Source organism: Falco peregrinus, chromosome 10, assembly GCF_023634155.1.
Source record: "Falco peregrinus isolate bFalPer1 chromosome 10, bFalPer1.pri, whole genome shotgun sequence".
In the NCBI taxonomy this organism is placed as follows: Eukaryota; Metazoa; Chordata; class Aves; order Falconiformes; family Falconidae; genus Falco; species Falco peregrinus.
The window spans coordinates 31,662,525-31,689,811 of NC_073730.1; the positions used below are offsets into that span (position 1 = coordinate 31,662,525).

The following is a 27,287-nucleotide window of genomic DNA, read 5'->3' on the forward strand; positions in this document are numbered from 1 at the left end:
GGAAGCGCGCGGGGCGCGCAGGGCGCGCGGGGAGGCCGGCCTGGCGGGCACGTGCGGGCGGCGTGCGCACGGGCGGGGGACGCGGGCCTTGCACACCCATGTGCGCGAGGGCAGGCACCCACGTGCGTGCGCAGGCCTGTGCACGCACGTGCCCCTGCACCTGTCCGTGCATGCACTGCTCATGCATGCATACACGTGTGTTTGCATGCACGTGCAGATGTGACACGTGTGGATGCGTGCATGTACATGTGTATGTGTGCACAGGCCCAACATGTGCACAGACACATGTGTGCATCCAGCAGGACAAGGCTGGGAGGTGCTGCACCCCCTGGCTTGGGGCTTGCTAGGGGGCCAGGTGCTATGTGGGGCTGATTGGTATATGGGGCCAGCTGGCATATGTGACTGGGTGCTATATGGGGCTGGTTGGTGTATGGGGCCAGTCTGTATATGGGGCTGGGTGGTATATGGGGGCATGTGCTATATGGGGCTGGTTATATATATGGTGGGGTGGTATATGGGGCCAGGTGCTATATGGAACCAGACAGCATATGGGGCCAGCTGGTATATGTGGCCAGGTGCTATATGGAGCCGAGTGCTCTGTGGGGCTAGTTAGTATATGCAGTGGGGTGCTATATGGAACCAGATGGCATATGTGCTATATGTGGCCAGGTGCTATATGGGGCCGGGTGCTATTATGGGGCTGGTTTTAAAGATAGTGGGGTGGTGCTGAGCCCCTGCGGCGTGGCATGGAGCATGGGAGGGAAGGGGAGAGCAGAGCAGAGCAGCGCAGGGTGCAGAGGCGCCCACGGACACGCCGGTGTGCAGCAGTCAGCTGCGGAGCTGTGTGCTTTTATCAGACACCCCCATCCGCATTTTGCAACCCTGCAGTAACGCAACTGGAATTATTTATTATTGTTTCTTCTTATTAATTTAATTAAGTCTTGTTGCTGTAGTGTTTTTTTCCCCCGTATTAAAGGAAATGAAGTCAACATCATTAAAAGGAGTGGGATAGGCGTATGCCAAAGTATTTGTAAGAGCACGTTAAAAATATTCTAATATGAATTCCAGCTGTCTTGCAGGCCGCTGGTAACTTTTCCTGAGAAACCCAGCGACACCGCGTCCCCGCTGCCGTCGTCTGTGGGCCGAATGCAAATTTGTCACAACGAGGGGAAGCAACCTTCGTTATTTCCTCCAATCACACTTTTTAAATCAAGTTAGCTCGCAATTCATAAAGGCCTTTGGCATCGCCTTTGGAGTAAGTCTCGTGAGGTTTGTAATTAAAGGCAAATTGCACCAACCTCGTCTGCTCTGCAGATCAGCAAAAGCCCCAGTGAGCCCAGCCTGGTGCTGCCTGGGGCACGGGGCATGGCTGGGGGGTCCTGCCCAGGGGCAGCAGGTTGGTGGGGTTCCTGGGTGCCGGGGGATGTGTTTTGGGGTGTCTGTGTGCAGGTACAGTCACGTGCTGGGGTACTGGTGTGCATACATGGTGTGTACTGGGATGTCTGAGTACTGGGGTACCTGGGTGCCAGGGTCCCCAAGTCCTGGGGGTACATGTGTACTGGGGTGCCAGGGTGCCTGGCTGCAGGTGTAGCAGTATACTGAGGTGTCTGTGTTCGGGGGTACCTGTGTGCAGGTATAGCGCTGTACTGGGGTGCCTGGAGTGTCTAGTGCTCGGGTTGCTGTTCACCAGTGGTACCTGTGTGCCAGGGTACCTGAGTACTGGGGTACCTCTGTGCTGGGGTACTAGTGAATCAGGGGTACCTGTGTGCCAGGTTACCACAGTAGTGGGGTACTGTGAATCAGGGGTACTGGTGTGCTAGGGTACCTGAGTACTGGGGTACCTGCGTGCTGCTATGCTGGTGAATCCGGGGTACCAGTGTGCTGGGGTACCTGTGAATCCAGGGTACCTGGCCTCCCACTGCCCCGACTTCCACACAAATTTCCAAGCTGCCATAAAACCATCCAAAGGGGTGAGGTGAAGCACAGAGGCCCCGGCGAGAGCTGCAAGGGGGTTGGTGTCTCGCTGCAGCCCCCTTTGCACTCCCACAGCTGGAGAGCACGGAGCACACCGCCACGCAGGTGGGCATGGGCTCCTTCCCCTCTGGCATCCCGTCCCGCTGTCTCGGAGGCTTTGGGAAGAGCAGCACTGCCGCAAAAAGGGAAAAGCATCTCCAATGGACTCTCCATCAGACGGGGGAGGCAGTCGGCCACAGCCGCTGTCCCCTTCCACTCAGGTGTCCAGTGTCCTCTGCTCTAAACGTTTCTCCTTCACTTACCAATTTTCCAAACTGTGAGCGAGAGGCAAGATTTTCCGTGGAGATTTGGTGCTTTCTCCACATTGCATGTGCAGGAGGCCTGCCCACAGGCCCTTCACCAAGCGGAGCAAAAGTCTTATGCACGAAAGTTTGGAGCTCAGTGACACAGTAAATCTGGAGATATTCCTTGAATTTAAGGAAAGCGGGGGGTGGGGGGTGGAAAATCACAGTTTATTGCTGCGGTGCAGTTGCAGAAAACAGTTTTAGCCTCCCACCCTGTGTGCTGTGTTACTGTTGGGGGGTTTATCCCAGATTTTATTAGCCATGTAAGCATCTACTGGCAGCATGTGACTGTCCTGCATGCAGCGTCGCGCGCTCAGAAGTGCCTCCTCCCTTGCTCAGAAGCGCAAGTCTTGATGACTTGCAAATGCATCTGGTGGGCTGGAGCGGTTCAGCCTTCCTGCAGCTTCTGCCCCTGCAACCCTGCCCTGACCTTGGGCGCAGTCAAGGGGACCCAGCAGAGCCTGCGCTGGGACGAAATCCTGGTGGATTGTGTCAACCCCTGAATTGCAGCAATACCACCAGCACTTTTGAGATTGAATTTTCTTTTTAATTTTTTTTTTCTCTACCATTAAAGGATGCAATGGGACATAACAGGCAAACCCATCACAGGGCCTAACGGGGCTGGTGGGGAGAGGCGGAGCTGCCACCCCTTACCGGGGTGCCCAAGCCCTCGGGCCCGGGGGACCCCCTGGCTTTACCCATCTGGCCCGTGGGCAGCAGGAGCAGCCCTGGGACATGAGGGTCCTGCAGTAACTGCACCCACCTGGCATGAAACACCTCTGCTGCCGGGCTGGGAGAGCTGGAGGCTGCTGCCCGAGGGTCTGCGTCCCACTGTCACCGGGGAGGATGCCACCGGCTCCAGCACCACGCTCCAGAGCACGTAAACCCCCACTATATACACATACAGATAGATAGATAAAATATATGTGGATGTGCACATCTATACGGGGTGTGCCGCCGCGGTGCGTGCAGCTGCTGGCAGGCAGGACCGTGCGGGCGGGAGGGCTCGGCGGGTCCATCCGTGTCCCCCCCCTCCCTGTCCCACGCCGGCGTAGCCGGGCCCGGGGGGCACCGCAGGGAGCGGCAGGGGCGGGCGCGGGGTGGGCGCGGCGGCTGCCAGGTGCCCCCCTCCCTCCGTCCCTGCATCCTTCCATCCCTGCATCCCTCCATCCCTCTGCCCCTCCATCCCTCCCTCCCTCCGCGCCGCCCCGCTCTGCCGCCCCCGCTACTTTTGTTGAGACTTTATTTTGCGGCGGGGGTCGGGGAGCGCCGGCTTACCCCTGCCTTCTTCCCCCCAGCACCCCCATTTTCGCATTTTTTTTAATTTTTTTTTCGGGGGGGGGGGGGGGGAGGGGGGGCCGTCTCTGAGCTGGCCAAAACCTCCCCGCTCTCCGCATGTGCGTGATTTAGAGTGACATAATTGCGAGCCGGGGCTGGAGCAGCGATAAATCAGCCCGTCGCCGGCGCGGTGCTGCCGTGACTCGCCCCAGCGCCGGACGGAGACTGCGGCAAAAGAGAGAGAAAAAAAAAAGGGGGGATGGGGATGGTGAAAGGGGGGGAACGAAGGACAAAAAAATAAGGGGGGAGGGGGAAATCCGCAGCCCGCGGGGCGGCGGCGGAGCGCGGAGCGACCGCGGGGGTTGCGCGGTGCGGCGCGGCTGGAGCGGCGGCGGGTCCCGACCTGCGCGGGCTGCGCTTCTCCTGGGGTTCTATTTTCCTTTTTTTTTTTTTTTTTTTTTAAGTTTTTTTTTCCCCTTTTTCTTTCCTTATCCTGTACCTTAGATGAAAATGGCTACCACTGACTTGGCGAGCGTTTGCGAAGGCAGAGCTGGCAGGTTGCGAGATTTATTTATTTATCCTCCCCCCCCCCCAAAAAAAAATAATCCCCAACAACCCACAAACCTAAAAGCCAGCCCCAAATCAAACCGCAAACTTTAAAAGCTTTGCTCCCCTCCCCTTTTCCCCCCTATTTTCGGTCCCCCCGCACCCCTCGCGGTGCGGTGCCAAGGCTGTGCCGGAGGGGGGGCGCGGAGGCAGGGGAGCTGCGACGCCCATCCCCGCCGCCCACGCCGGGCAGCCGCCGGCAGCGCGAGCAGGCACCGGGCACGGCCGGGCAGCAGCCGCCGGGCTGCGGATTCCCTCGGCGAGTACAAATGGTGCGGCGGAGCGGGCGGATGCTGCGGCGGACACTGTGCTCCCGCGTAGGGATTATTCGCTTTTTTTTTATATATAGTATTATTTTTTATTTTTTATTATCATGCCACAGATCTGCAACTGTACGTGCAAATAAAAGCGAGAGCTCATGGATACCGCTTTCCTTCCCAGCGAGGACTGAGTAGTTAATCCAATAAGTATATGTATTGTTTGGGGTGGTGTGTGTGTGTGTGTGTGTGTGGAGGGGGAGGGGGGGCAGTTAATCATGTATCGCAATGTATGGATAATATATGTGAATATTAAAGTGACATGGGGTCTCGGCGAGGGGGCTCCTTCTGGGGAAAGGACAAAGAAGAAAGTGGAAACAATCTTTTAAAATATTTTCCATTCATAAAAATGGCAGAGGGCTTATACACCAGTCTATTTCTGCGTCTGACTGCACAGCTAATACGTTATTGCCAGCTTCAAAAGATAATTGTAGTGTCGGTAGAGACCTAATAATACAGTAGCACATGTAATTTTAAACAACACCTCATTGTTTATTGGGATGTAACTTTCCCAAAGTTTATTTGTAGCATTAAGAGATTTTTAAGTGCAGAACAAATTGCAAATGAGCAGCTGTGGGGCGATGCATGTTTTGTATGACTACGAGGGTTTCTATATTTAGTGACAATCTGAATCTGAAGAGGATTAAAAAAAACAAAAAAACCAAAAAAAACCACAACACCAGAATATCTGTAAGGAAATGCTTATTTCCTCCTGGAGGAGGGGGGAGCTGTGCTGGGGGATCTCCGGGCTTGGCTTTTCAGTTTTCTGGGGGAGAAATAATACAGTCTGCGTGTCTCTGCCTGCGAGCTTCATGACCATATGTACACCTGCTCCATAGGCTCAGAAATAACCTTTTCATCTAAGAAGTTAACGAAGGGGTCGGGCATAGGTACGTGGGGCGGTGTCGTGATTTATGTGTTTTTCCAGGAATCCAAATAAAACCGTAGCTGAGCATGTCCCTTTGTAAGGGCCACCTGTGCATCGTGCCTGGCTGTTCCGGGGGTTACCCTATGGAAATCATCCCAGCCCAGTATAGAAGTTAACACAACAGTCGGGTGAGCAGAGGATGGTCTCACCTTCTCCCTGCTGTTAAGAGAGGAGAGCAGTGATTGTGACAGGCAGCCCACACAGTTTACACTTCTTTTTTTTTTTTTTTAAGAAAAACTTCTCTTCTGCAAAAAACAAAAGCAGCATCTCCAGAGAGATCCAGTACCAGCACAGGGTGCCCATCCTAGGTCTATATTGCCAGGGCTTACAATGCGGCAGGTCAGTGAATTACAGTAATAAAGACTTCAAAAAAAAAATTTCAGTTGCTGAGGCTAACACATTTCTTTCGCTGTTCCAAAGGAGCTGTAGGCACTGGGGAAGGCAGAGCAAGCAAAACAGAGTGGGTACGCTTCACTCTCTGGGTTTTTTACACCATCTTTTAGGCAGAAGCGTTGGGTCTCATGCAGATTTGAGTTCTTACAACCAACCTTTGCACATGAGGTAGATACACACGACTTTTATGACTTGCTCCTTGCACACTATGAAGTCGTCTATAGAATTAGAAAAGGTAGAGGAGTGAAAAGTTACTAATCACAGTGGAAGAGTGTTACTTCTTATTCCCTGAAATTTCATTTAGCTCAAAGTTTATGGGATAAAAGTGGGTTTTCTAGAATACCTGTATTAGATAGTGCCTGTTCTTCCTGTGAGGAATATAGACCTTAACACATTTTTAAAAATACCCCATTTGGGGCTGAAAAGGGTGATTTTTATAGCAGAAAAGAGACAAAGTTAGCAAAACTTGTGATGGAAAACCTTACTGCTCCATATCTGCGAGGAAAGCGATCACACCTCACGTGTGCTCTAGGTCAGCGGGGCTTAAAATATTTTGAAAGAAATAGTTGAGGAAGAGATTTTCAGATTAATTACGTGTGACACACACAACACCACAGGAGCAGTAACAAACCTGCACCTGTCACCGTGCCCACCTTGCCAGCCCCTAAACTAGGTGCAAAGTTGTCAGAGTTTTTGTCTGAAAAGGGCACTCTGATTTAATTTTTTTTTCTTCCCAGAATTTTAGCATAGCTAAGAAATGTGGAAAATTACTTACTGCTGAAACAGATCGCTGGTTTGGTTTTTTTATCTATTTATTTATTTTGGGAAATAATGCAAATTTAATTTGGAAAGTTATAGACCCCAGAGAAAAGCGTGCAGCGAAGGGCAGCAGGGAACACATGGTAATTAGGGCTAAAATGCCATGCTGCTTCTGAGCAGTGTAGGTGATGTTGGCATTTTTGCACTATATTCCTGGTTTCTCTTAGAAGTAACTTTTCTTTGTGACGTACCTCAAGTTTGTGTTACCTGAATCTTACCAAGTCCAATTAGCAATTCTTAAGCTTTATTTTTCACCCCATGTATGGAATCCCAGCTTTTATATTGGGAGAGAACCCTGAATGTAAAATGTTCTGTGAGAAAAAACAGCAACAAAAGATGTTGCTTTCCTTTTGAGAAATATATTGCATACATATGACAACGCATAGCTATGTAATACACTAAAATAAAGTGTGTGTGTGTGGGTATGGCCACATAAACGTTACTTGTCCCACCACATTTATACCACCCTTGCACAAACTTTATTCAAGCAAAATTTTCATTGAGATGTGCAAGATTAGGTCCAAAGTGTTTATGCCAAACTGCCTGATAAAACACTGGATATAGGACGATGGCAATATTGATACTGTGGGCTGTAATCACTCGGTATCACCAGAGAGCGATTTTGTTCCATTGTGAGAGGTGTCCATCCAGTCCCAGCAGCAGTGACACTGCGGTTCTATGTACAAACAAAATACATCTGAGGGCAACTGTATGTATTTGCATCCTTCCCCGGCTGTGAAAGGGAGGTTTATCCAGCTGGATGGTGGTATCAACATGGTGGGCAAGGACCTATAGGTGCACGCAGGCACCTGGTATAACCCTGCTCTGCCGTAGGGCTGGGCCAGCAGGCACTGCTGAAACCGATCAGGACATCACAGAGAGCTTATTAAACTGCATCCACTATTGCAGGGAACTTCCACTTTGTGGTATTTTGGGTTTTCAAATAAATTCTGCTTGTGAAGTGGTACTTGTGTTAAAATAGTATTACCATTTCTTTTGCTCCTCATTAGATCTGCAGGAAAACAAAAGGGGAAACGCTGCCTATCCCGCCTCTCTGTTCCGTTCGCTTCCTTTCTGTAGCCTGCACACTTTTGCTAGGAAGTTGTTTCCTCCGCAATGCATCTCGCAATAGACTCAAGACCCTGTGAAAATGCATTACAAGTCTGCAGGCATTTCTGCGATACGCTCGGTTCTGGAGCTGGCACTTCGTGTACGGCCGTGCCAGGCAGCAGTGCCTCCAGTAACTCACGGTTAAAGTAGGAGATTTCACAGAGGAACGGATAGGATTGACCAATTATAGTGCAGTTATTCCCACTTGCCCTTAGCATCACTGCTTTAATAACCATCCCCATGTGCATGCGACTTTGGCGATGCACCTATGGCCCAGACCTCAAATTGCGGTGCAGCCGCCTTCATCTGTCAAATGGGGACCACAGCACCTCTTCACCCTCCATCGCTCTCCTGCTGGGAATCATGATGATGGCCAGAAAATACCGCATGCAAAAATGTTATTTACACATATTTAGTGGTGTAAGGTGAGAATTTCCATTCAAACACATTAACCCGCTTATTTAAGCTACGCCCTGAAATTTGGAGCCTGGAGGGTGAAACTTCTGCCCACCTCCACTCGTGTTTGAGGGTGACTCAGTGTTTGCACGACTGTGGCATTTATTTATACTGCATCAAGGTTTGGAGCCTTCAGACCGAGGAGGGAAACCCCCTTACGCTCGGTTTTCTGTGTACACGGGGAATAATAAAGCAATCTCTTCTCCAGAGAGAGTCTTACAGACTGCTCTCCTTTTTACTGTCAGAATATAAATTTCATGAAGGATGGTGGGACCAAGCTGGGCACGGCACTAACCTACGGCTCCTCCATGACAGTTCTGCTGGGATTCGTAGCAGATTCTGTAGCGGATGTCGTGGGATGACACAGAAACACCTGGGCATTGATTTCCAGCCACCGTAACGGCCTTGGAGTCTTTAGTTTTGGAGATGCAATTCATAGCAGTGTGTGGCTCTAAAGGTCTTGATGGAGAGGGGATCAGGACTGAGCCGCTGGTGATTTTGGGGGGCTTCTGGCTCTCAGTGGGGCGAAGCTGCCTCCGGGGCAGGCAAGCAGACACAGTGGCTCTCCCAAAGCCACTAGCATCGCTCAGGGCCCCGCAGAGCCCCGTTGTCAGGATCAGGCCTTTAATGATTGCTGCTGTATGTTAACAGGCCATACCACATATAGACCGGCTATTGTCAGCGCTGATCCTTGTCCAACTGACGGGCTATTCAAAGCACTTCTCAAGCCTCTCCAAAATCCCAGCTTGTTCTACCCCGATGACAGCCATCCCTCCCATTCGGAGTTTTCTTTGTACGCTTGATAACATGGTGGAAATCCCTTATTATGCTTCTTTTAATAATGCTTTCACATGGCAAGGGGACATGATGTTTTAATTTATGCAGTACACATCATCCTTCGACAATTTGCTAAGAGGAACCCTCGCGACCTAAGCCTGCGCCGAATAACAGAAGTTTATGCAAAACCAGTGGTTTCCAACCTGTGGTCTCCAGCCCGCTGGGAATCGGCGGGCTCCTTCGGAGGGGTCACCAGGAGGTAACCGAGAAAGCAGAGAGCTGCTGCCGGGAGGTTAAAATGCGCCGCGCACGGAGCCGTGCTCTCACCAGCACAGGTCTGAGGCTCCCAGGCTCGAAACTGAGAATCACTGTCTGAGGGTTTTTTCCCTTCCTGATTTCTTTTTTTATTTTTTTTCCTCCCCTCTCTGCTCAGTGCGCTGGGGCGGCAGCCCTCTGTGTCTTTAAATACCTGCTCAAGTCGATTAAAAGGAGTAAATTCGGAGGGATAACCACGCCACTCGTTAAGTTGGGAGGGAAGTTGTGTGAGTAGAAGTCTCACTTTCTTGTAAAAAAAAAATAGTAATTAACCTTCAGATCCACTTTCTCCCCCCCCCCCCCCCCCCAAATTAATTTTGCAGTATTATCACGCATCTTGAGGCTTCCAGTTTTAGGAATATAATGCTTCTGCTGTTAATGAAGCGGGTATCCACGATCAAGGGGAGCTGAGAGCTACAGACAATTGTTTGTTTGCCTTTATTTCTCACGCCCTTTGAAGGTTTTTTTCTTTTTTTTTTTTATTAAGTGACTTTAGCAGATTGTACCCTCGGAGCTGTGAATAATAGGGTTATTCTACAAAAATGGCCAAGGCTAGTTAAGACACACAAAGCCAGGAAATCCTTTCAGGGATGAAATCAGGACTATTTTAGGGGTGCCGTGTAAGTTGGAGACTGCAGCTCAGCCCCGGGCTGCTGCATTACTGTCAGGGTCGGCCCGCGCTGCTGGAAGGAAAGTTCCTCCCCTGCCCCGGGCTTGCCCGGCCCCCGCGGACCGGAGGGGAGGCCCGCACCAGGGGGGTGTGTGTGCAAAGCACGGGGAGCAAAGGACGGGAAGGGGGGGTGCAAAGCACGGGGAGCGGGGTGCAAAGCAAGGCTGGTGCCCCTGCAAAGTGTGTGTTTGGGTGTTTGCTAGTGCCAGGTAACTTTGCCCGTGCTTTGCTGCTGCAAAGGCATGGGGGGGTTCCCCGCGCCGGTTGCCCTTGCGGTGGGGTGCACATCGGGGGGCTTCGCGTGCAAGGGAGGAGGCTACCCGTGCAAGGGGGGGGGGGAGGGGTTTACCGGTGCAAGGGGCGGGGGTTACCGGTGCGGGGGCGGTGGGGGTGGTGTACCCGTGCAGGGGAGGAGGTTACCGGTTCGGAGAGGGGGAGTTACCCGTGCAAGGCGGGGTTACCCGTGGCAAGGGAGGTTACCGGGGGGGGGGGGGGAGCTAGCGGTGCAAGGGACGCTCGCTGCCCACCGCCCCCCCCGCCCAGCACCCCTGCGGAGCACCCCGTGGCTGGGAAGGGGCTTGGGGGCGGGCTGCAGGCCCGCATCGGCGACTGCCCGTCCTTGGGCTTGGGGGAAAGCGGGTGCGGGGGGGAGCGGTGAGCCCCGCCGTCCCCCGGTGCGGGTCTCCTATGCAAATCGCGGAGATTGCGGAAATAAGCGGGGGTGGGGTGGGGGGTGTCGGGGGCACGGGGGGAGGAGGAGGAGGAGGGAGGAGGAGGAGGAGGAGGACGGGAGGGCGGGCGGCTGCCGAATCGCTCGCAACTTCTGCAAAGTCCCAGGCGCTCGGAGCGCGCCCGGCAGCGCGGGGAGGCGGCGGCGGCGCCCGGGAGTCACAGCGCCACCCCCACCCCCCCCAAACCCCAAGGCAAAAAAAACCCCAACCCCCCCCCCCCCCAACCCCACTAAATCCACCCCCAGACCCACCTAACGTTAGGCGGCAATTGGTTGCGGCGTTTATTCTCTTCCGGGTTCCCAACGGCTGCAAGTTATTTTAGCTCTAGCAAAAAAATAAAATTCGCAGAAGAATAAATAAAGCGGCGGCGGCGGCGGCGGGCGGCCCAGCCAGAGCGCCCCGAGTGCCGCCGGGCGACCCCGCCTGCCCCGGGTACCTGCGCCGCTTAAACTTCGCTTTTTTGTTGTTTTTTACCCCGATTTCCACGCTTTTGCCGAGAGCAGCAGCTATTGTCTGGGCGCGAGCTGCGCGGGGCTCTGGGAGCGCAGGGAGCGCGGGCGCGGATGTCTGCACCGGAGTTGCCTTGGGGTTGGTTGTTTTTTTTTTTTTTAAATGTTTTTTTTTTTTCCAGGGATTTGAGAAAACCGCTGAGCTTGACAGATTCCCCCCCGACCCCCCTCCGCGGGACCGCCCGTACGTGCGCGCCGGCTCCGTACGCGCCGTCTGGAGCGCCCGCGGCCGCGCACAAAGAAACGCGGCTGGGCGCGGGATGTGACGGACCGCGGGGGAAGGCCAATCGGAGGGGCGGGGCTCTGTGACGTTGCCGAGCGCTGGCCAATCAGCGGTGGGGGTGGGTGTTGCGACGTTTGAACTCCCCGGGGGGAGGGGCGCGCCTTTTTTTTCTCCTTTTTTTTCGGGATTTTTTTTTTTTCCCTTTTCCGCCGAAGTTGGCGGCGCCCCCGCAGGGACGAGGCCGCTGGCGGGGGACGGGAGCCGCGAAAACCTCCGGATTTAGCACCCAAAAAAAAAAGCAAAAATGGGGGATGGGAAGAAGAAAAAAAAGCGTTTTATTATGTTTTGTTTTGTTTTTTTTAAAAAGCGCATTTAAAAATTATTAATATTTTAAAGCGTGCTGACTCGGGGAAAAATAAGAATAACTTGCGCGGCCGCTTGTTTAGCTCTGAAAAATACGGGCGGGTGTGGGGGAGAAGGTGCTTTTGCTCTTCTCCCCTCCCCCCCCCCCGTTATTTTTTTTGGGGGGGGTGTCCGCGGCTGCGGAGGGGCTGCGCTTGACCGCGGGCCCTGCCTAGAGGGCGCAACCAGCCGTCCCGCGGCCAAAAGTCTCCCGAAGGGCGCCAAAAGTTACTTAAAGATAATGCTGCAAACCGCAAAGCGCTGGGAGCGGTGCAGCCCCCCCGCCGGCTTCTACACGAGCTGCATAGGCGGGGAGCGGGATTTTTTCCCCCTGTACCTATGGATGGGATTTTTCCCTGCTCCCCTTCGCCCGCCCCCCGCATGGATAACTACGGCGGAGGGACGCCGAGGTCGCTTCCAGCATCAGTGGGAAAAGCTGTTCCCAAGCGGGGGGGGGGAGCACAAGCCACGGGACACCCTACAGTCCCCATGAGCGGGGCTGGAGAGCATCCAAACCCCAAACCCAAAACGCTGCCGGTGCCAAAACAATGCGCTCCAGAAGTGGCAGGAGCCGCGGGTGTATTTTAATTTTAAGCGCTTCACTTTTAAGGAGCGATTTTATTAGTAAAGGGGTGTGTGTGTGTGCGCGACGTGCAGATGAATTTATGCGTTGCAATTTTATTTATTTATTTATTTATTTTAAGTGCAATAAGCACCCCTGACCATAAAGCGCTTGATTTAAAATGACAAGTGCCAAAGGGGATGGGGAAAGTTGTGAACGCAGCGCCGCTCCCCCCGTGCCCCCCCTCCCCTCCCCGGCCATGGGCCGAGCGGGGCCGCAGCCGTCGGGAAAAGACGAAACAAAAAAAAAACAACCCCAAACCGACCCCTCATCCCCCCCCCCCACCCCCCCCACAAAACCCCCGAAACAAGAAAACTTTGAGCCGAGCCCCGCTGGCTCTCCGCGGCTGCCCGCGCCTGCGGGGCGGCGGGGCGGAGGGAGGCGGCGGCGCCGCAGCCCCCTCCCCGCCCCTCCCCCGCCCCCGCGGGCGGGCGGCGCGCAGCGCTGAGCGGGCGGCGCGGCGCAGAGCGGCGCGGCGCGGAGGGGCGCGGAGCGGGGGCCGCGGCGGCGGAGGGGCGCGCAGCGTGCGCTATGCCTTTAACGGCGCGCAGGGGCAGGCATGCCGAGCGCGTAGTGCGGGAAAGTCGAGGCGGGGTTAAAGTTCAGCTCATGGAGCGGCTCCGCGCTGGCTGCAGTTTGGCAGAGTTGGAAATGTGAAAGCAAGAAGCAGGCTCGGGGCTCCCCCTCCTCTCCTCTCTCTCTCTCTCTTTTTTTTCCCCTCCTCTCTCTCCCTCTCCCTCTCTCCCTCTCTCTCTCCCCCCTCTCTCTCTCCCTCTCTCCCCGCACACGCACACCTCCAAACCGCAGCCCCCCGCAGCAGTCATGTATTCTCCGCTCTGTCTCACCCAGGTAAGCGGCTGCCGGGGCGCGATGGGGCCGGGCGCTGCGGGGGGTGCGCACCGGTGCGCGCCGGGGAAGGGGCACGAACGCAGCTTGCCGAAACTAACTTTGTTGCCTTTCGCTTGCATCGCCACCCCCCCACCCCCCTTCCCGCACGGCCATTTGTGTCGGCACATGGCTAATGGCGCCTACTTATTAATGGTTTAATTAATAAGGGGGGGGGGGGGGGGCGCGCGGGCGCGGTGCTGCGGGACGCCCCCGCACGGCCCCGCCGTGCTTGGTCATCCGCGATCGATGCCGCCGCCGCCGCCGCCGCCCGCCCCGCACCGCGGCCCCGGGGCAGCGCTGCCAGCCACTGCGCCGTCTGCAGCCCCAGGCGCCGGGCACGGCCCGCAGCCGCCCCACGCGGGGCTTACGCGGCTGCGGGGTGGGGGTGGGTGGAGGGAGGGGGGGGAACCGGCCCTGCCGGCTCCGCGTTTCCCCCCAACCCCCCCCCCCCCCCCCCGCCCTCCGGGCGCGGAGACGGAGCGTCCCCCGCACCTGGGCACGCTCCCGCGGTGCAGCCCCCCCTGCGCGGCGTGCGCTCCGCACCCGCGCAGCTAGCCCCGCTGCGGGACCCGACCGCGGGGCACACACACGCACGACACGGGCACCCGCAAACTTGTCCCGCGCGTGTCCCCGTGTGTCGCCTCCCCCGCCCCCCCCCCCGCGATCCCCCCGCCCTCGGATCGGGCCCTCCGCGGGACTCGGCGCAACTTTTGCACCCCCCGCTTGCAGCGGGACGGGGGCTGTGCGAAAAGAGGGGGAGGTTGCCGCTCCGCGATGCCCCCGAGTTGCGCGGGCCGCGGAGCGCTGCCGGTCCCCCCCCCCCCCACCTTCCCCACACACTGCTGCAGGACGCTAAATTACACACCTTCAATTAGCAGGATATAATGGGTTTAACGAGGAAATGCTTTGTGGTGGACTCAAACCCCAGATTATTTCCTCCTGCAGGAGATTTTGACTACATTATTCTTATTAATTTAATTTGAATATTTTTTTTTTCTCCCGGTGAGAAAGCCTCTCCAGGCTCTTTCCGTCGAGAAAAAGGCGAGGAAATGCAGAGAGAGGGGATGCAGCTTCCCAGGCAGCTTGAAGAGCTGCAAAAGTTTAGTGCCCTTCTCCTGCCGTAGTGTGTCATCCCCCTGCCTTTCCCCAGCCTCCCCCAAATTTCTGGGGGTGCCAGGCCAGCAGCAGCCAGGCTGGCAGGCGCACGGAACTCCGCCGGGCTTCAAAACCCCTGCACATGGTTGGTTACAAGGCAGGAGGAAAAGGGGAGTTTGCAGAGGATGGGATGCAACTCCCTGCTCTGCCTGCCCAAAGTTTGTGCCTTTAATTCAACTCTGAAAAATACCGGGATTTTATCGCTCCTGCTTCTGCAGGAGGGCCAGCAAATCCGCTCCTGTAGGGCCAGCACCACCGCATCGCTCCGCAGCTGCACGTGGAGCTCCTTGGGCTTAGTAGGCCCAGTTGTACATTAAGGAGAGAAAATAAATCCATGGGCCGGTTGTTCCCCTGTCCTGGTGTCTTTTTCCCCCTGACACCCACCCCCCCCCCCTTTTTTTTTTTTTCATTAAATAAAAAAAAAGGGGAAAGAAAAAGCTAGGCACTGTGCTTTTCCTCAGTTGTGCAAATCTCGCATTCTTGTTGCACGTTTTGGAAAAGTAATAACGAGGATTAGAGGCCTTCTGACAAACTCTTCCCTCCGAAGGATCAATTGGGTGGTTTTGTCATTTTCGGTAGAAAAAGGAGGCGAGCCCTGAGCAATTGCAAGCAATTTCCTATTTTTCATTTCAGGAGCTTTTATTAATACAAGTTTTGGGACAGAGATATTTTTTCCCTTTTTTTTTTTTTTTTTGTGTGTGTGTTGAGTTTTGGTTCACATTTAAAGGGAAGCTTTCAAAAGTTGGGTTAGAAAAGGAAAACAAACAGAAATCCTAGTTATGAGCATATTTATCCAAGCACTGGATCTGTCAGGAAAAATCTAAACATCGTTCCATTTACATATCTGCTGAAGATCTAGGAAATAGTTGGGGAACATATGCACATCTCCTAATAGATTTACAAGCAAATGGATTGTAAAAAATATTAACAAGGGTTGCTGTAGCTGGCTTGATTTCAAAAAGATCAGCAGAAATATATTGTTTCAAAAGGCTCCTTTGCAGTGTTACATTATTGCGGGCGCCTTTGGGCTGGGTTTGGGGGGCTCTTTTGTCCTATGGGTTTTTTTGGTTTTGTTTTGGTTTTTTTTTTTTTTAATTTTATTTTATTTTACACCTCTCTGAAGAGCAGAGGAGAATTTTGGTATCAGCGATAAAAAATTGCACGGCCCATATTGTAGGTGCTGCTTAGAAACAGGCTGTGCTCTGAAGAGCTGTATCCTCAAACTTTGGAGAGTAGTGCAATGGAGAGGAAAAAAAAAAAAGGAAGAAAAAAGCAACTTACTTTTTATTCTTGCTTTCCCAGCTTTTTGGTGTGCCTTTTATTTTTAGGTGACCCATCCAACACCGAGGAGGGAAAGCAAACATCTTTATAAAATACTTTGAAACTTTCCTTAAAGCTAACTTTGGGAAAGGCAAAGATCATCTCCTTTTCCACCAGTTACTTAAAATCTTGATATTTTGCAGCGAGGCTGCAGACAAGACTGCAAATCTGTTAGCACACTTGCACTGACACATTTCCAAAACTTTTTTTTTTTCTTGTGGGGGGGGTGGGGTGGCTATAATAACACCTGAAATAAATAATTGTATTGTGCAGAAAACAGCTCCCCGCCCCCCCCCCCCCCCCCCCCCACCCCCCCCCGCCATCCCCGCTTCCAGCCCAATTTTGTTTGATCGGTCCTGAGTGCTTTTATTTCCACTTTGACCTTTGCTAATACCTCACCGCCGAGATTGAAGCAGTGCAATTTTACGGAGCGGCGTGTTTACCAAGACAGTTTGAAAGTTGGTCTGTTTATGAGTCATTAACCTTTTCTCCTCATACACCATTTTGAAAAGACACATTTGAGTCTGATAGGGACGTGCACACCTCGCACGCCCGAGCAATGGTGCTTTTCATTTACTTCAGCCATGGACCCTGACTTTTACACTTCACACTAAAAAGTACCTTTTTTGATATTTTTTTGCCTCCTCCCGAGGTCTTTTAAAGTGGTTTGGTTATTTTTTTTTCCAGTGTTGTTACCTCCCCTTTCAGGTTCCCATCGTAGAAATCAGCTTTAGCGCAGGTTAAAGCAACTCTCTCTTGGATAGCATCCAGCATCGAGCCAAAAAAGTCCCGAGCACATGAGATCAGGCAGGACAAAGCGCTGCTTAAAGCAGAAAAGTTAAAATATTTCAGGATGTACCAAGACGTGTTTAGAAACTAGGAAAGCTGGAAGCGCTCCCCTGGCTCATTGTGGGGCTGGCGAGCCTCTGCTGTGTGTACCTTCGCAGATAAACTTCCACTTGACAAAAGGCCTTTTTTCCTTGACTCTCCCCGAGTGGGGAAGGGGAAGGACAGAAGGGATCAGAAGGGAGGGTTTATTATTTTTAATAGCTTGTAGGTTTTTGTATTTTTTTTTTTTCCTCCCCCCGCTCCCCCCCCAGCCACCAGAGCTCTTTCTGGTGGGTGAGAGCAGCTCCATGTGCTGGGATTGTGCCTCCTCTCACTTTTTGAATTTGCCGACTGCAAACTCACAGCAATCTTTTTTTTTTTTTTTTTGGTTTGTTTGTTTTTTAAAACTTTATTGAAATTTGAAACTATGATCTTTTCCAGTAGGGGGGGGGGGATGTGTAAAAAAAAAAAAAAAAAAAAAAAAAAAAAGAGGAATGTGTCAGTCATTGGAGTGATTTATTTTATTTTTACCTGCTTATATTTTAATAATCATTCATAGTACTTGTGATTACTGCCGCTCTGCTGTGCTATATGAAATATATTGTGCCGTTTGGGGTAATTTTTCACAGTCTGCCTTTAAAATAAAAATAAATGCGGTGGTATTACTTCTAGATTTCAGTATTTACAATTCAGGGGCCACTCAGAATAAGTGCAATGAAAGCTTTTGGGAAGTCAGCAGAAGGTCTTGAATTATGACAGGATTTTGCTGATAGATATTTCTGCTATTGATTTCTCAATCTTTCATAATTTTTGAAAAGAAAATGCAAGTTAAAATAAGGTGTTGAAAGGAAGTAAGATGTCTGTTTTAATAACAATATTTGCACGACCTGAAATGATTTGGGTAGGAAATGTACGCCATGGGATAATTAAAAAAAAAAATAAAAAAGTTAGTTAATCTGAAAAAATCCCCAATGTTGCCTTGCAAAAGGATAGGCAGCGGGTGGCTTTTACCATGCTGGGGGAAACATTCCACAAATTACTTTATTTTTCCCTCCTGGAGGGCCCAATCCTGAGAAAAGGAGGAACTCGGCCCCTGGAAGCAGGCACGTCCCCAGCACGCGGTGCTGGATCAGGCCCCCACAGGCTACATACATTTTTATGTGCAGCCTGGAGTTTGGTCGTTCATTTATTGAGAGAAAAACAAGAAACGTGGCTCCAGTATATTATAATATGTTTTGATCCCTTTGGCTGATTGATGTAGTACTTTTTGAGGATATATATATTAATTTTTTTTCAACAAAACTGGTGTGTGTGTGTCTTTCTTGTGTTTTTTTTTATTGTCAGAATAATTTTAATCGTGATTATCTTTGTGCCAAGGAAAAGGGGGTGATCTTTAAGTCATCGTTACACAAAGCAAGCAGTGGCTCTGGATGGCCAAAGTAACTTTCCAAGTAGGGCATTTCTTTTTAAATACGTGAAAATATGACACAAAGTGTCACGGAAAAAAAAAAAGGATAATTCTTTACGTATTTGCACGAGTCGTGCTAAGGCTTGCTGTTACCCGCATTTTTCGTTTTTTCCTGTTTCTTTTTATTTTATAAAAAGGCTCAGAGTTTGGCTTGTCCTAATATGCCTGAATAGCAGGGTTTAATTTTGTTCTTTTTGCCTAAATGTAAACAAAACTTTTTGAAAAACAAAATCAATTGTGAGCCTTGCTTTTTCTAGGATTTCAGCATTAGTTGTCGCGCACGCGGGACGGATTGACGACGTTACTTTCTACTCCCTTCACCGTGTAGGAAACGGAGAGAAAAACCACCCTTCATTGTATTTGTATATGCAGCTATATTGGCATTTTACTATACTGCCTCCTGCTATTTCCAAATATATCTTAGGGAAAGTTTTACTATACTTTAGACTTCCCCATACAAACATTGATTGGCATCCAAATGTTTAGGATTTGCCAAATTGGCGGGCATACGCTGGCTACACCGCAAGCAGCAGGGTCAGGGAGAGAGCAAAGGGAGATACGCGCTCCCTCCGCAAGTGGACTTGCAGCAGGGCTTTTTGCTTTTAACTCCTTTTACCTTTTTTTTTGTGTGCTTTTTTTTTGGTTTGGCTTTTTGTTTTTTAAGAGCTTTGGGGATCAGGGAAAGGGCCCCACGTTGCCCCATCTCTGCCTGTGTGCTTGTTTGAAGTCGGGCCTGTTCTCAGGGGGTGGAAGCGGAGGGTTGGGGTCGGCGTGAGGCGAGCGGGGCTGTGGTGGTGGCGGGCTGGGGGTCCAACAGCGAGGGGCCCGAGTCCCCCAGCCCGTCAGATGTGCAAGCCCAACTGTCCCCGTCCCAGTGGGCCTTGGCGCCTTGTGAAAGCCCCCTTTCCGGAGGCTTTTTGTTGATGGTTTCGGTGACATCGACCCTTCTCTGTAACTTTTTCAGGATGAATTTCATCCCTTCATCGAAGCACTTCTGCCTCACGTCCGAGCGTTTGCGTACACGTGGTTCAACCTGCAAGCCCGAAAAAGAAAATACTTCAAAAAACATGAAAAACGCATGTCAAAAGAGGAAGAGAGAGCCGTGAAGGACGAACTGCTAAGTGAAAAACCCGAGGTAAAGCAAAAATGGGCATCCAGACTTCTGGCAAAGCTCCGGAAAGATATCAGGCCTGAATTTCGGGAGGATTTTGTTCTCACAGTCACAGGAAAAAAGCCTCCGTGTTGCGTTCTTTCCAATCCAGACCAGAAGGGCAAGATGAGAAGAATTGACTGCCTTCGCCAGGCAGATAAGGTCTGGAGGTTGGACCTTGTTATGGTGATTTTATTTAAAGGTATTCCGCTCGAAAGTACTGATGGCGAGCGCCTTGTAAAGTCCCCACAGTGCTCTAACCCCGGGCTGTGCGTACAGCCCCACCATATAGGAGTTTCTGTTAAGGAACTCGATTTATATTTGGCATACTTTGTGCACGCAGCAGGTAAGTGCCTTTCTATACCACCTTCTCCAACTTTTCGGTTTATCTCCGTGCCGGGCGCCGTGCCCCGGTGGTGGCTGCATGAGTCGGGGAGGGAGCAGGGGACGCCGGTTATTGCCCTCCTGGGGCGGCCAGGAGAGTGCCAAAACTCCCCTCCCTCACCCCCCCCTTTATTTTTCCTTTTTCTTTAATGGGTTTTTAAGGTGCAAGCCACGTAAAAGCAGCTCTAGTTTTCCTGGGGTTAATGGCATTTCAGGCATCCCTCACAGGTGTTACCCTAAACGTTGTCCTAGGAGGGATCGCAGCCAGACGCGGCTTCCTTTATCCTGATTTTGGGGGAAAGCAGATAGATTTTAATTAGAAAAAAAAATTATTAAAGTTTGTATATGTTATGTACAAAATAATGTGAGAAGGCTAGAGGTGCCTGAGGCCCATGGGTCAGGAGTGCTGGGTATCCTCACCCCACAGGGATGGAATGGGGAGTGTAAATCCTGCAGGATTGGGCTCGGAGGGGAAGGAGAAGACAATCCCTTGATAGCAAACCTAGTCATCGGGTCTGAGCGGCCACAAGACAAACCTTGGGTAGTCCTGTGGGGAAAAGGAGACGTTTAAACCCCCTGAAATACCACAAGTTATAGACCTAGAAGCTGAGTGGGTCTTGAAACAAATTCCTGGTTTGATAATGCTGTGCTTATGGCGGGGAGGGGTGGGTGGTGGTGCTGAGATGTTTTTGCGTGTGACAAAAATCTTGGGATCTCTGACTCCAGCGCAAAGTACACCCTGCCTGCAGAGCGACTCGGTGTGCTCAGAGGATGTGTAGTATGTTAACTGGATAAAATAATACACTATTGTAGTTGTCCTGGGTGATTATATTGCAGAAAAATGCGTGCGTGTGAAGTGTTAGGCCCCGGTTTTCACGTATGGTATGCATAGGTCTCTCTGGGTTTCAGCCTGACTTGCAAGTTGAGGGGCTGGATGGGCTGGAAAAAAAAAAGGAGGAGCAGAGGGAAAAGGAATCCTACTAGTAGAAACCACTTCTATTTAAATGTATATCGGTAAGAAACCTGAGCAAGTTACAGCGCAGGGAGCCTGTATTTCCAATGCTACCTTCTTTCTTAGAGTCTTGCAGAAAGTTTTGGCCACCCCGAAGTTTTTCTGCACCGAGTGCCCGCGCTGGTTGTGGCGATAGGCAGTGTTGCCGCTCTGAGTTTACAGCTGTGATTCCTGTTCGGAAATAACTTTCAAGTATCCTCATGGTATTTCCTACAGATAAGCTGTGAAATTTACTTTGCACTTCGGTGCAATGTGGTAAATCATATTACGCATTTATGACTATGGGGAGGTAGGCGAATATTGTGGAGAATTATTTATTTACGTTGCCATTTATGATGGGGCATGGTGAAGGAAGGATTACCAATTAATAGCTAACTGAAGGGTGATTAGGGCTGGGGTGTTATGGGTTACCTCCCATTCTGTCACCGGCCCTGGGGAGACCAGGGACTCTCATCCTTTTTGTGTCTGCCTCAGTTTCCTCCTCTGCACGTCAGAACGGGGCGATGCGCTTGAAGTGCTTTGGTATCCACGGCTGAAAACTGCCATGTGTTGCTATACAGCATGCAGGTTTTTATTATTTAGATTTATATATAGCATGGTGCTGCTAAATACCAGTCCGTATTGTGTTTCCTAAGTGCAAAGCAGCCTTCTGTGGAGGGCGAAAGTTGTTAATAGAAAACAACGGTCTTGGCTTAGCTTGCGCGTTGGGTCACAGCGGTGTAGGATGGGGAGAAAAGGATGAAATCCAGGGGCGTAAGTATTCCGGGGTGCTTGAAAGGATCCTCTCCCTGTTATAACAGTTGGGCAATAGACATTGTAAAAGTTCAACATTGTGGTTAGGGATATACCATCTTATCAGCATGCTGTTGGCAAACAGTAGCCTTGATGGTGCGCTCTTATTTATTTCTGCCTTCATCGTCAACAGGCAGCAATTGCACTAATTGTTCTTCGAACTAGATGTCTGCCACGGAAACTTAGCGCGAGGCTTAGGCTTGTTTTTTGGGGTTAGATTTGTTGGTTTGTGTAAGCAGTAACGCACTCGTACAGACCGCACCGCATCGTGTTTTCGGCCGTTGTTTGCTGATTGCACGCATCGCATTGTGCTCCTAATGCAGTAGCGTGTGCTGGTGTATTCCCTGCTAAACCTCACTGGGGAGGGGGACAAAATGATTTTTAGGAGGTAGCACAGCTTGGTCACCATCTATATTGCTTCACGGAGGAGTGCTGAAAGCCTCGCATATAGGCTACCTTTTTTTTTTTTCCCCCTTTTTTCCCTTTTTTCCCCCCTCCGATGTATCCCAGCAGTCTTTGTTACACCTGAACATTGGCCAAGTTGACAGCCATTGGTTCCCGCAGACCCGCAGTAATGGCAGCTTGTGCCGGGTGCGCAACAGGAAAATTACAAAAGAAAAAAAATATTAAGGGTCCTTTGTCTCAAACTCCATCAGACCTCGTTCCCTGAATGTATGGACCGCTTATTTATGAGGAGGAAGTCACCAGCCCAAATATTAGGTAGGCTGGTCAACTTACATATAGCGGATTTGACAAGCATCTGCTATAGTACAGAAGATTTGTAAACACTAAACAATGTTTTTACCTCCTTAAAAGTTTTGAGAAGTTGCCAGTATTGGCAGGAGGCACAGACTCCGAAACGTGCTTGAAGATACGTGCCAAAACCATTGTGACCTTTTCACCCACAGTGCTTGCTTCTCTTTTTTCTTGGGGTTTCCCCCCCACCTCCCCACCCCTCTTCGTCTTTTTTTTTTTTTTTTTTTTTTGGGGGGGGGGGAAGTATTCTCTTCCAAGATGTCCTTAGTTGAGATGACTTCAGCAGCGAGTTGTCCCTTTCCTTCTAAGCATGTACAATAATTATTGCTTTGAATCCACGCTTTTTCTTCAGTAGGCACTATCATCTGTAAGGGAACACGTGTGCAGATTTAAATAGTGCTTCTTACAAAGCTACTGAAATCAATTATTCTCTTTAAGAACTAGCTAGAAAGAGAAAACAAAACTATGCAAATAGGCAAACTACATATAATTTTTGTTTAAAAAAAAAAAAAAAAAGAAAAAAAAAAGGAAAGGAAGATGGGTGTTTTGTGAATTAGAGGTTGACCAAAAAATGTATCGAAATCTAGAGTACTGCTCTCAGTTTGCAGTTTCTAATCTGCTTAACTAAAAACAGGCGGCATTTTCATACCCCGAACTTGGGTTCGCTTTTTAGTTTTCTCTTATTCTGCGCTTGTATCAAATGACAAGTTGGAAACCATTGTGGCAAACCGTTTTCTTTGTGGGAGTCGAACAGTAAAGCTAATTTATGACCAGTCCTTTACCAGATGATCTGTATCAGAATCTACAATATACTAGGCACGTGGCAAGGTCACAATTTAAGTTGTTAAGGTCACAACCTTAGCCACCAGGCATTTGACCTTTTAGATAAAGTTAACCTTTGTTCATTAGTAGGCACTCAACCGAGAACTTTCTGGAGTTTTTTACTGCTTTGGAGTTCCTTCTGCTAATGTGATCAGATTGGAGAATAGATTCGCAATGGAAGTAGTTAAATTTTGTGAGAGGTCACAGTTTTTAGAGACTTCTCTGGTGGATGAGGCAGGATGGCAGGCCAGGAGGCGATGCTGCAATGCCCGATTTATTTTTTTGGATGGCCATCGTTATGCGCTCCAGGTGAGAATTAAGCTAGCGAGGTATTTGTGGCAGAGAAAATCTTTTTAGTCTTTCAGAAGGACGTTTAAAAATCCCAAATTTAGGAAAAATCTGGGAATGTTTTTTTTTACATGAGCTCATTTTTCTGGTCATGTTTAGAACAGAAGCCAGCTAAGATGCAAGAAGTCAGCCTTCTTTCTGCCACTATGAAAATTTACTTGGTGTCTAAATATGCTTTATGGCTAATTGCCTGGGCAATTGTATATAGCACATGACCTTGAACTTTAAGCAGACCCATTTTACACTCCCATCGGCGGATTTAAAATATTTCTACTTGGCCCATCACAAAGAGGCATCGATGGGAATAACCCAAAGATTGGTTAGCGCGGAAAATGACCGCAGATAGCCAAAATACCCATGGAGGTATCGGGGAGTCCAAGAGGTACATAAGGCTTTGTGCCGTAATCTTTTAGTACAATTGGTATTGATTGTTGCTACATTAATCCTGTTAATAGCCGCAGCCGGTTCGGCATGTTGCAGGGATGTGAGAGGTGTCCTGACAATACTGTACATCACCAAAAGAGCTGTCGCAGCGTCTTGAACTCCTGATAGCTGCTTTGCAAAAGTGGAGCGTTCAACGGTGGAAACTATTGCTGGCTCGTATAGAAACACACACCATATTGTTTACTTAATTATGCCATAGCAAAGGCTCGTTTTTAATTATTTAGCTGACTTTCTCGCTTTGCTGTGATACGGCATTTATTATTTAATTTAAAATCAAAAGAGCTGCGCTACTGTTAGTTTTTGATGCATTTTACTTTTGTTTTGGCTACGTTATTGTCATTCCATCGTACAGTAATCCAGATAGCCGTGATATGCAGATTGGCCAGATGGTCATGTTAACAGATTGAGAACCTACTTCCCACTGCTAAAGAGCAGGTGTAAGATCAGTAGGCTTCCCCCCCCCCCCCCCCCCCCCCCCCGCCTTTCCTCCCAAGTTTTAACCAAAACGCTCTTTAGACAGCTCATAATGGTAGTTAAAAAGGGGCACATTTCAAATGGTGTTTGTTCTGTGGAGATAATACGTAATATATATGTCGTTTTTACACGTATCTGAAGACTTTTAAAGCATCCGTGACATTCTCTCCATATACAAGGCTTTTGAAAACCTGCTTCCAGCCCGTGACTGTTCCAGCATACATCCAAAACGGTCCTTAAAGTTTTGTTTGCGATGTTAATAGTCCCTATGCTTTCCTACAGACAGATAACATTTACTCTTACTGAAAAATACTCAGCTAGCTTTGCAGCAGGTATTTTGCACTCTTTCCCTGTTCAGGGCTCCCTGCACACACCATGGGGAACCCGAGCAGTTCAGTGTTCGGCTGAGATTTTAATGTTTAGGGGCTCATAGGGGTCTTGGTTTTTTCCCCCTCCATTATTTTTTGCCGCAGTGAGACATCTATAGTTTTAAAGAAAAAAGTGAAACGAAGAAATCTCGCGGTATTTCTGCCCTCAAGGAATACCAGGAGAAGGCAGATGTTGCATTGCTTTACCCTTATAAAGGTGCCCATAAAAGTCAGCGGTGGGAGCCTGGGTGTATATCGGAGTCAGGAGAGGTGGGGAGGTGACAGCTACAGCTCCTTGACACCCCAAATTTCACTTATCCGGGCGTGCACAGAACGCGGTGATCCATACACCCTGTGTGGCACAAAGATATCTACCGATGCTCTCCGCTTTGGGGAGCAGGGCCAACCTCTTTCTGCAGCTGTGAGCAGGCGGTAGCTGACAGAAGCAGGATTTAGGTGGGACAACTGCTCTCCCCCTGTAGTTGTAACTGAGCTGGTGAGTATCTGTGATAATTCAGATACTAACTGGTGCGGCACTTGGGACGGTCTGCTCTATCACGAACCCCTGGCAGGAGTTCAGTCATGTGGTTTAGCTTTCCCCTTTCTCCAACAACAACAACAACAAATAAACACGGGATAAAGACGTATTTCATATGTCCAGGATGTTTTCCAGGTGATGGGTTTGGCCAGTGTAAGGGTGCGTGATTTCGCCACCTGCCTGCCCCGGCGGGCTTCAGGGTGCAGAAGCAGGAGAGGCCTTTGAATGGTAAGAAAGTTGCCCAATGCTGCTGGCTTGTCTACAAGCAACTGCACTTTTATATTTCCCTTCTTTTCCACCCAATGATGAATAGCATTAATTTAGATCTATTTAAGGCAAGTGTGGGAGAAACCACAATCTTTGTTGTGGTCACTGCTGTACACAGCGGGGCTGAATGTTTCTCTTGGTTGAGGCCTCAAAGCTGAATCTGGAGAGCCCAAAACATCATGTCAGCTTTTCAAACCCTTCAAAGAGACAGTGGAATCCTAATTGTTCATAAAACCCACTATTTATTATTACAATTATGTATTTTCTCCCCATTCGGATGTAAAAGAAAGGGCATCCCTTGCTTTCCGTGCCTTGAGCTTCTTCACAGCTCCTCCTTCTCCTCCCCTCCATGCTTCAAGTTTAGGCACCGGCTGAGGCTTTCGCAACCGGCAAACAAACCCCAGCCCGCTGCTCTGTAGACCCTCGACCCCTCCCCAAAAGCCTGCGCTTTGCCACACGCGTCCCGAAGTTGGACCCTCGGGGCTTGGGGACTGTCCCCGGCGGGATGGCTTTTGGGGCATCCTTGCTGGGAGCTGTGGGTGCGGCTCTGCCCCCACTCCCTGCCACACAGGCAAGGGCCGGAGCTGCTGATTAAATTATAGGCTGTAAATTCAGGGCAAATTATTTTAGCCTCCTAACAGCAGCCAACACTGAAGGTTTCCTTATGACAGTGAGGGCTCTCGGTAGATAAGGGTTGTTGGTGAACTAAAATACGTTCTAATAGCTTTTAGTTTTCCGTTCATATGATGCTTTTCATTCGTTTCGTCTTTGGTTATTGTTAATTATCACCTGGATTATGGTAGCCACCAAAAAGCCCAGCTGGGATCAGCACATGGGTCACGGTGCCCGTGATGTGTGGGGCAGTTTTATCCCAGCAAGTTCTTTGGGGGGTTGCAGCCTCGTGTGCCCAATTGCAAGGGCAGCACCCTGGCAGATCCCCTCCTCATGGTATAATTATTTTTGGCGAGAGAACGGTGTATTTGTGTATTTTTCGGAAAGGTTCCTAGCTAGCATCGCTCCATGTCCCCACCCAGGGAATGGATGTGACGCGTGAGCTCAGCTCCGCACCTGGCATCGTCACCGCTCGGCACACAGGAGGAGGATGTGGCCCCCGTAGAGCGGGTGAATTCGGGCTGGATTCGTAGCCGCCACCTGTAAAATACATGAGGGCCTCCATTTTGTGTGCCAGACTCTCACGTGCGAGTGCAAAATGGAGAGCTGCGCAGTTGAGTATTGCCCATAGCGAAGCAGCAGGCATACATCGCCCGTGCTCCCTGCACCACCGCAGTGCACGTCGGCCCACGGCGAGGCCCAGGGGGGTATCCTGAGCTTGTACGTCCATCGGTTCCTCCTAAGGGGGGGGTCTCAGTCTCTTCTCCAGGTCCTTAATATCCACCCTCCCGCTCAGAGTGCTATCCCAGTGTCACGGCAAGCCGGCACGTTGGCTCTCGGGCCAGTGCGAAGGGCCCCGGGGAGTCGTTCCTCCTTCCCCACAGGCTTTGCTACACATCAGTGCCATTAGATTAGCAAGATAAAATCAAGACGGGTTTAATGACACGCTATTCTGAAAGTTTCCTGGACTTTATTGTTCATAACTTGGACCTGAGTCGGGTTATTTACACATGAGGATTAAAAAGCTGCAAACAACTGTGTGATTTTTAGGGGCTGAAAGCAATTAGCATATGTGGGTAGGAGGATACACTGCATGTCTGCGTTCCTTTAAAATATAAATCACAGTTATTTAATTATGTTTTGAGAGGGCAGATTTAAGGATATACTGCAAAATGCATTACCTATTA

At 50.3% G+C, this 27,287-nt stretch overlaps 1 protein-coding gene across 17 annotated transcripts in view; it reads left to right on the forward strand.

Moving 5' to 3' along the window:
• NFIA (nuclear factor I A) overlaps positions 1-27,287 on the forward strand; it is a 359,836-nt gene that overhangs the window by 91,175 nt on the left and 241,374 nt on the right. For 10 of the 17 annotated variants that reach the window (XM_055815814.1, XM_027792642.2, XM_055815808.1 and 7 more), the window contains exon 2: positions 19,098-19,629. In XM_055815814.1, the coding sequence (XP_055671789.1) occupies positions 19,098-19,629 (532 nt within the window). Of the gene's footprint in view, positions 1-12,910; positions 13,324-19,097; positions 19,630-27,287 lie in introns of those variants that run through there. The other 7 variants (XM_055815810.1, XM_055815816.1, XM_005241531.4 and 4 more) reach the window with 3 other exon arrangements.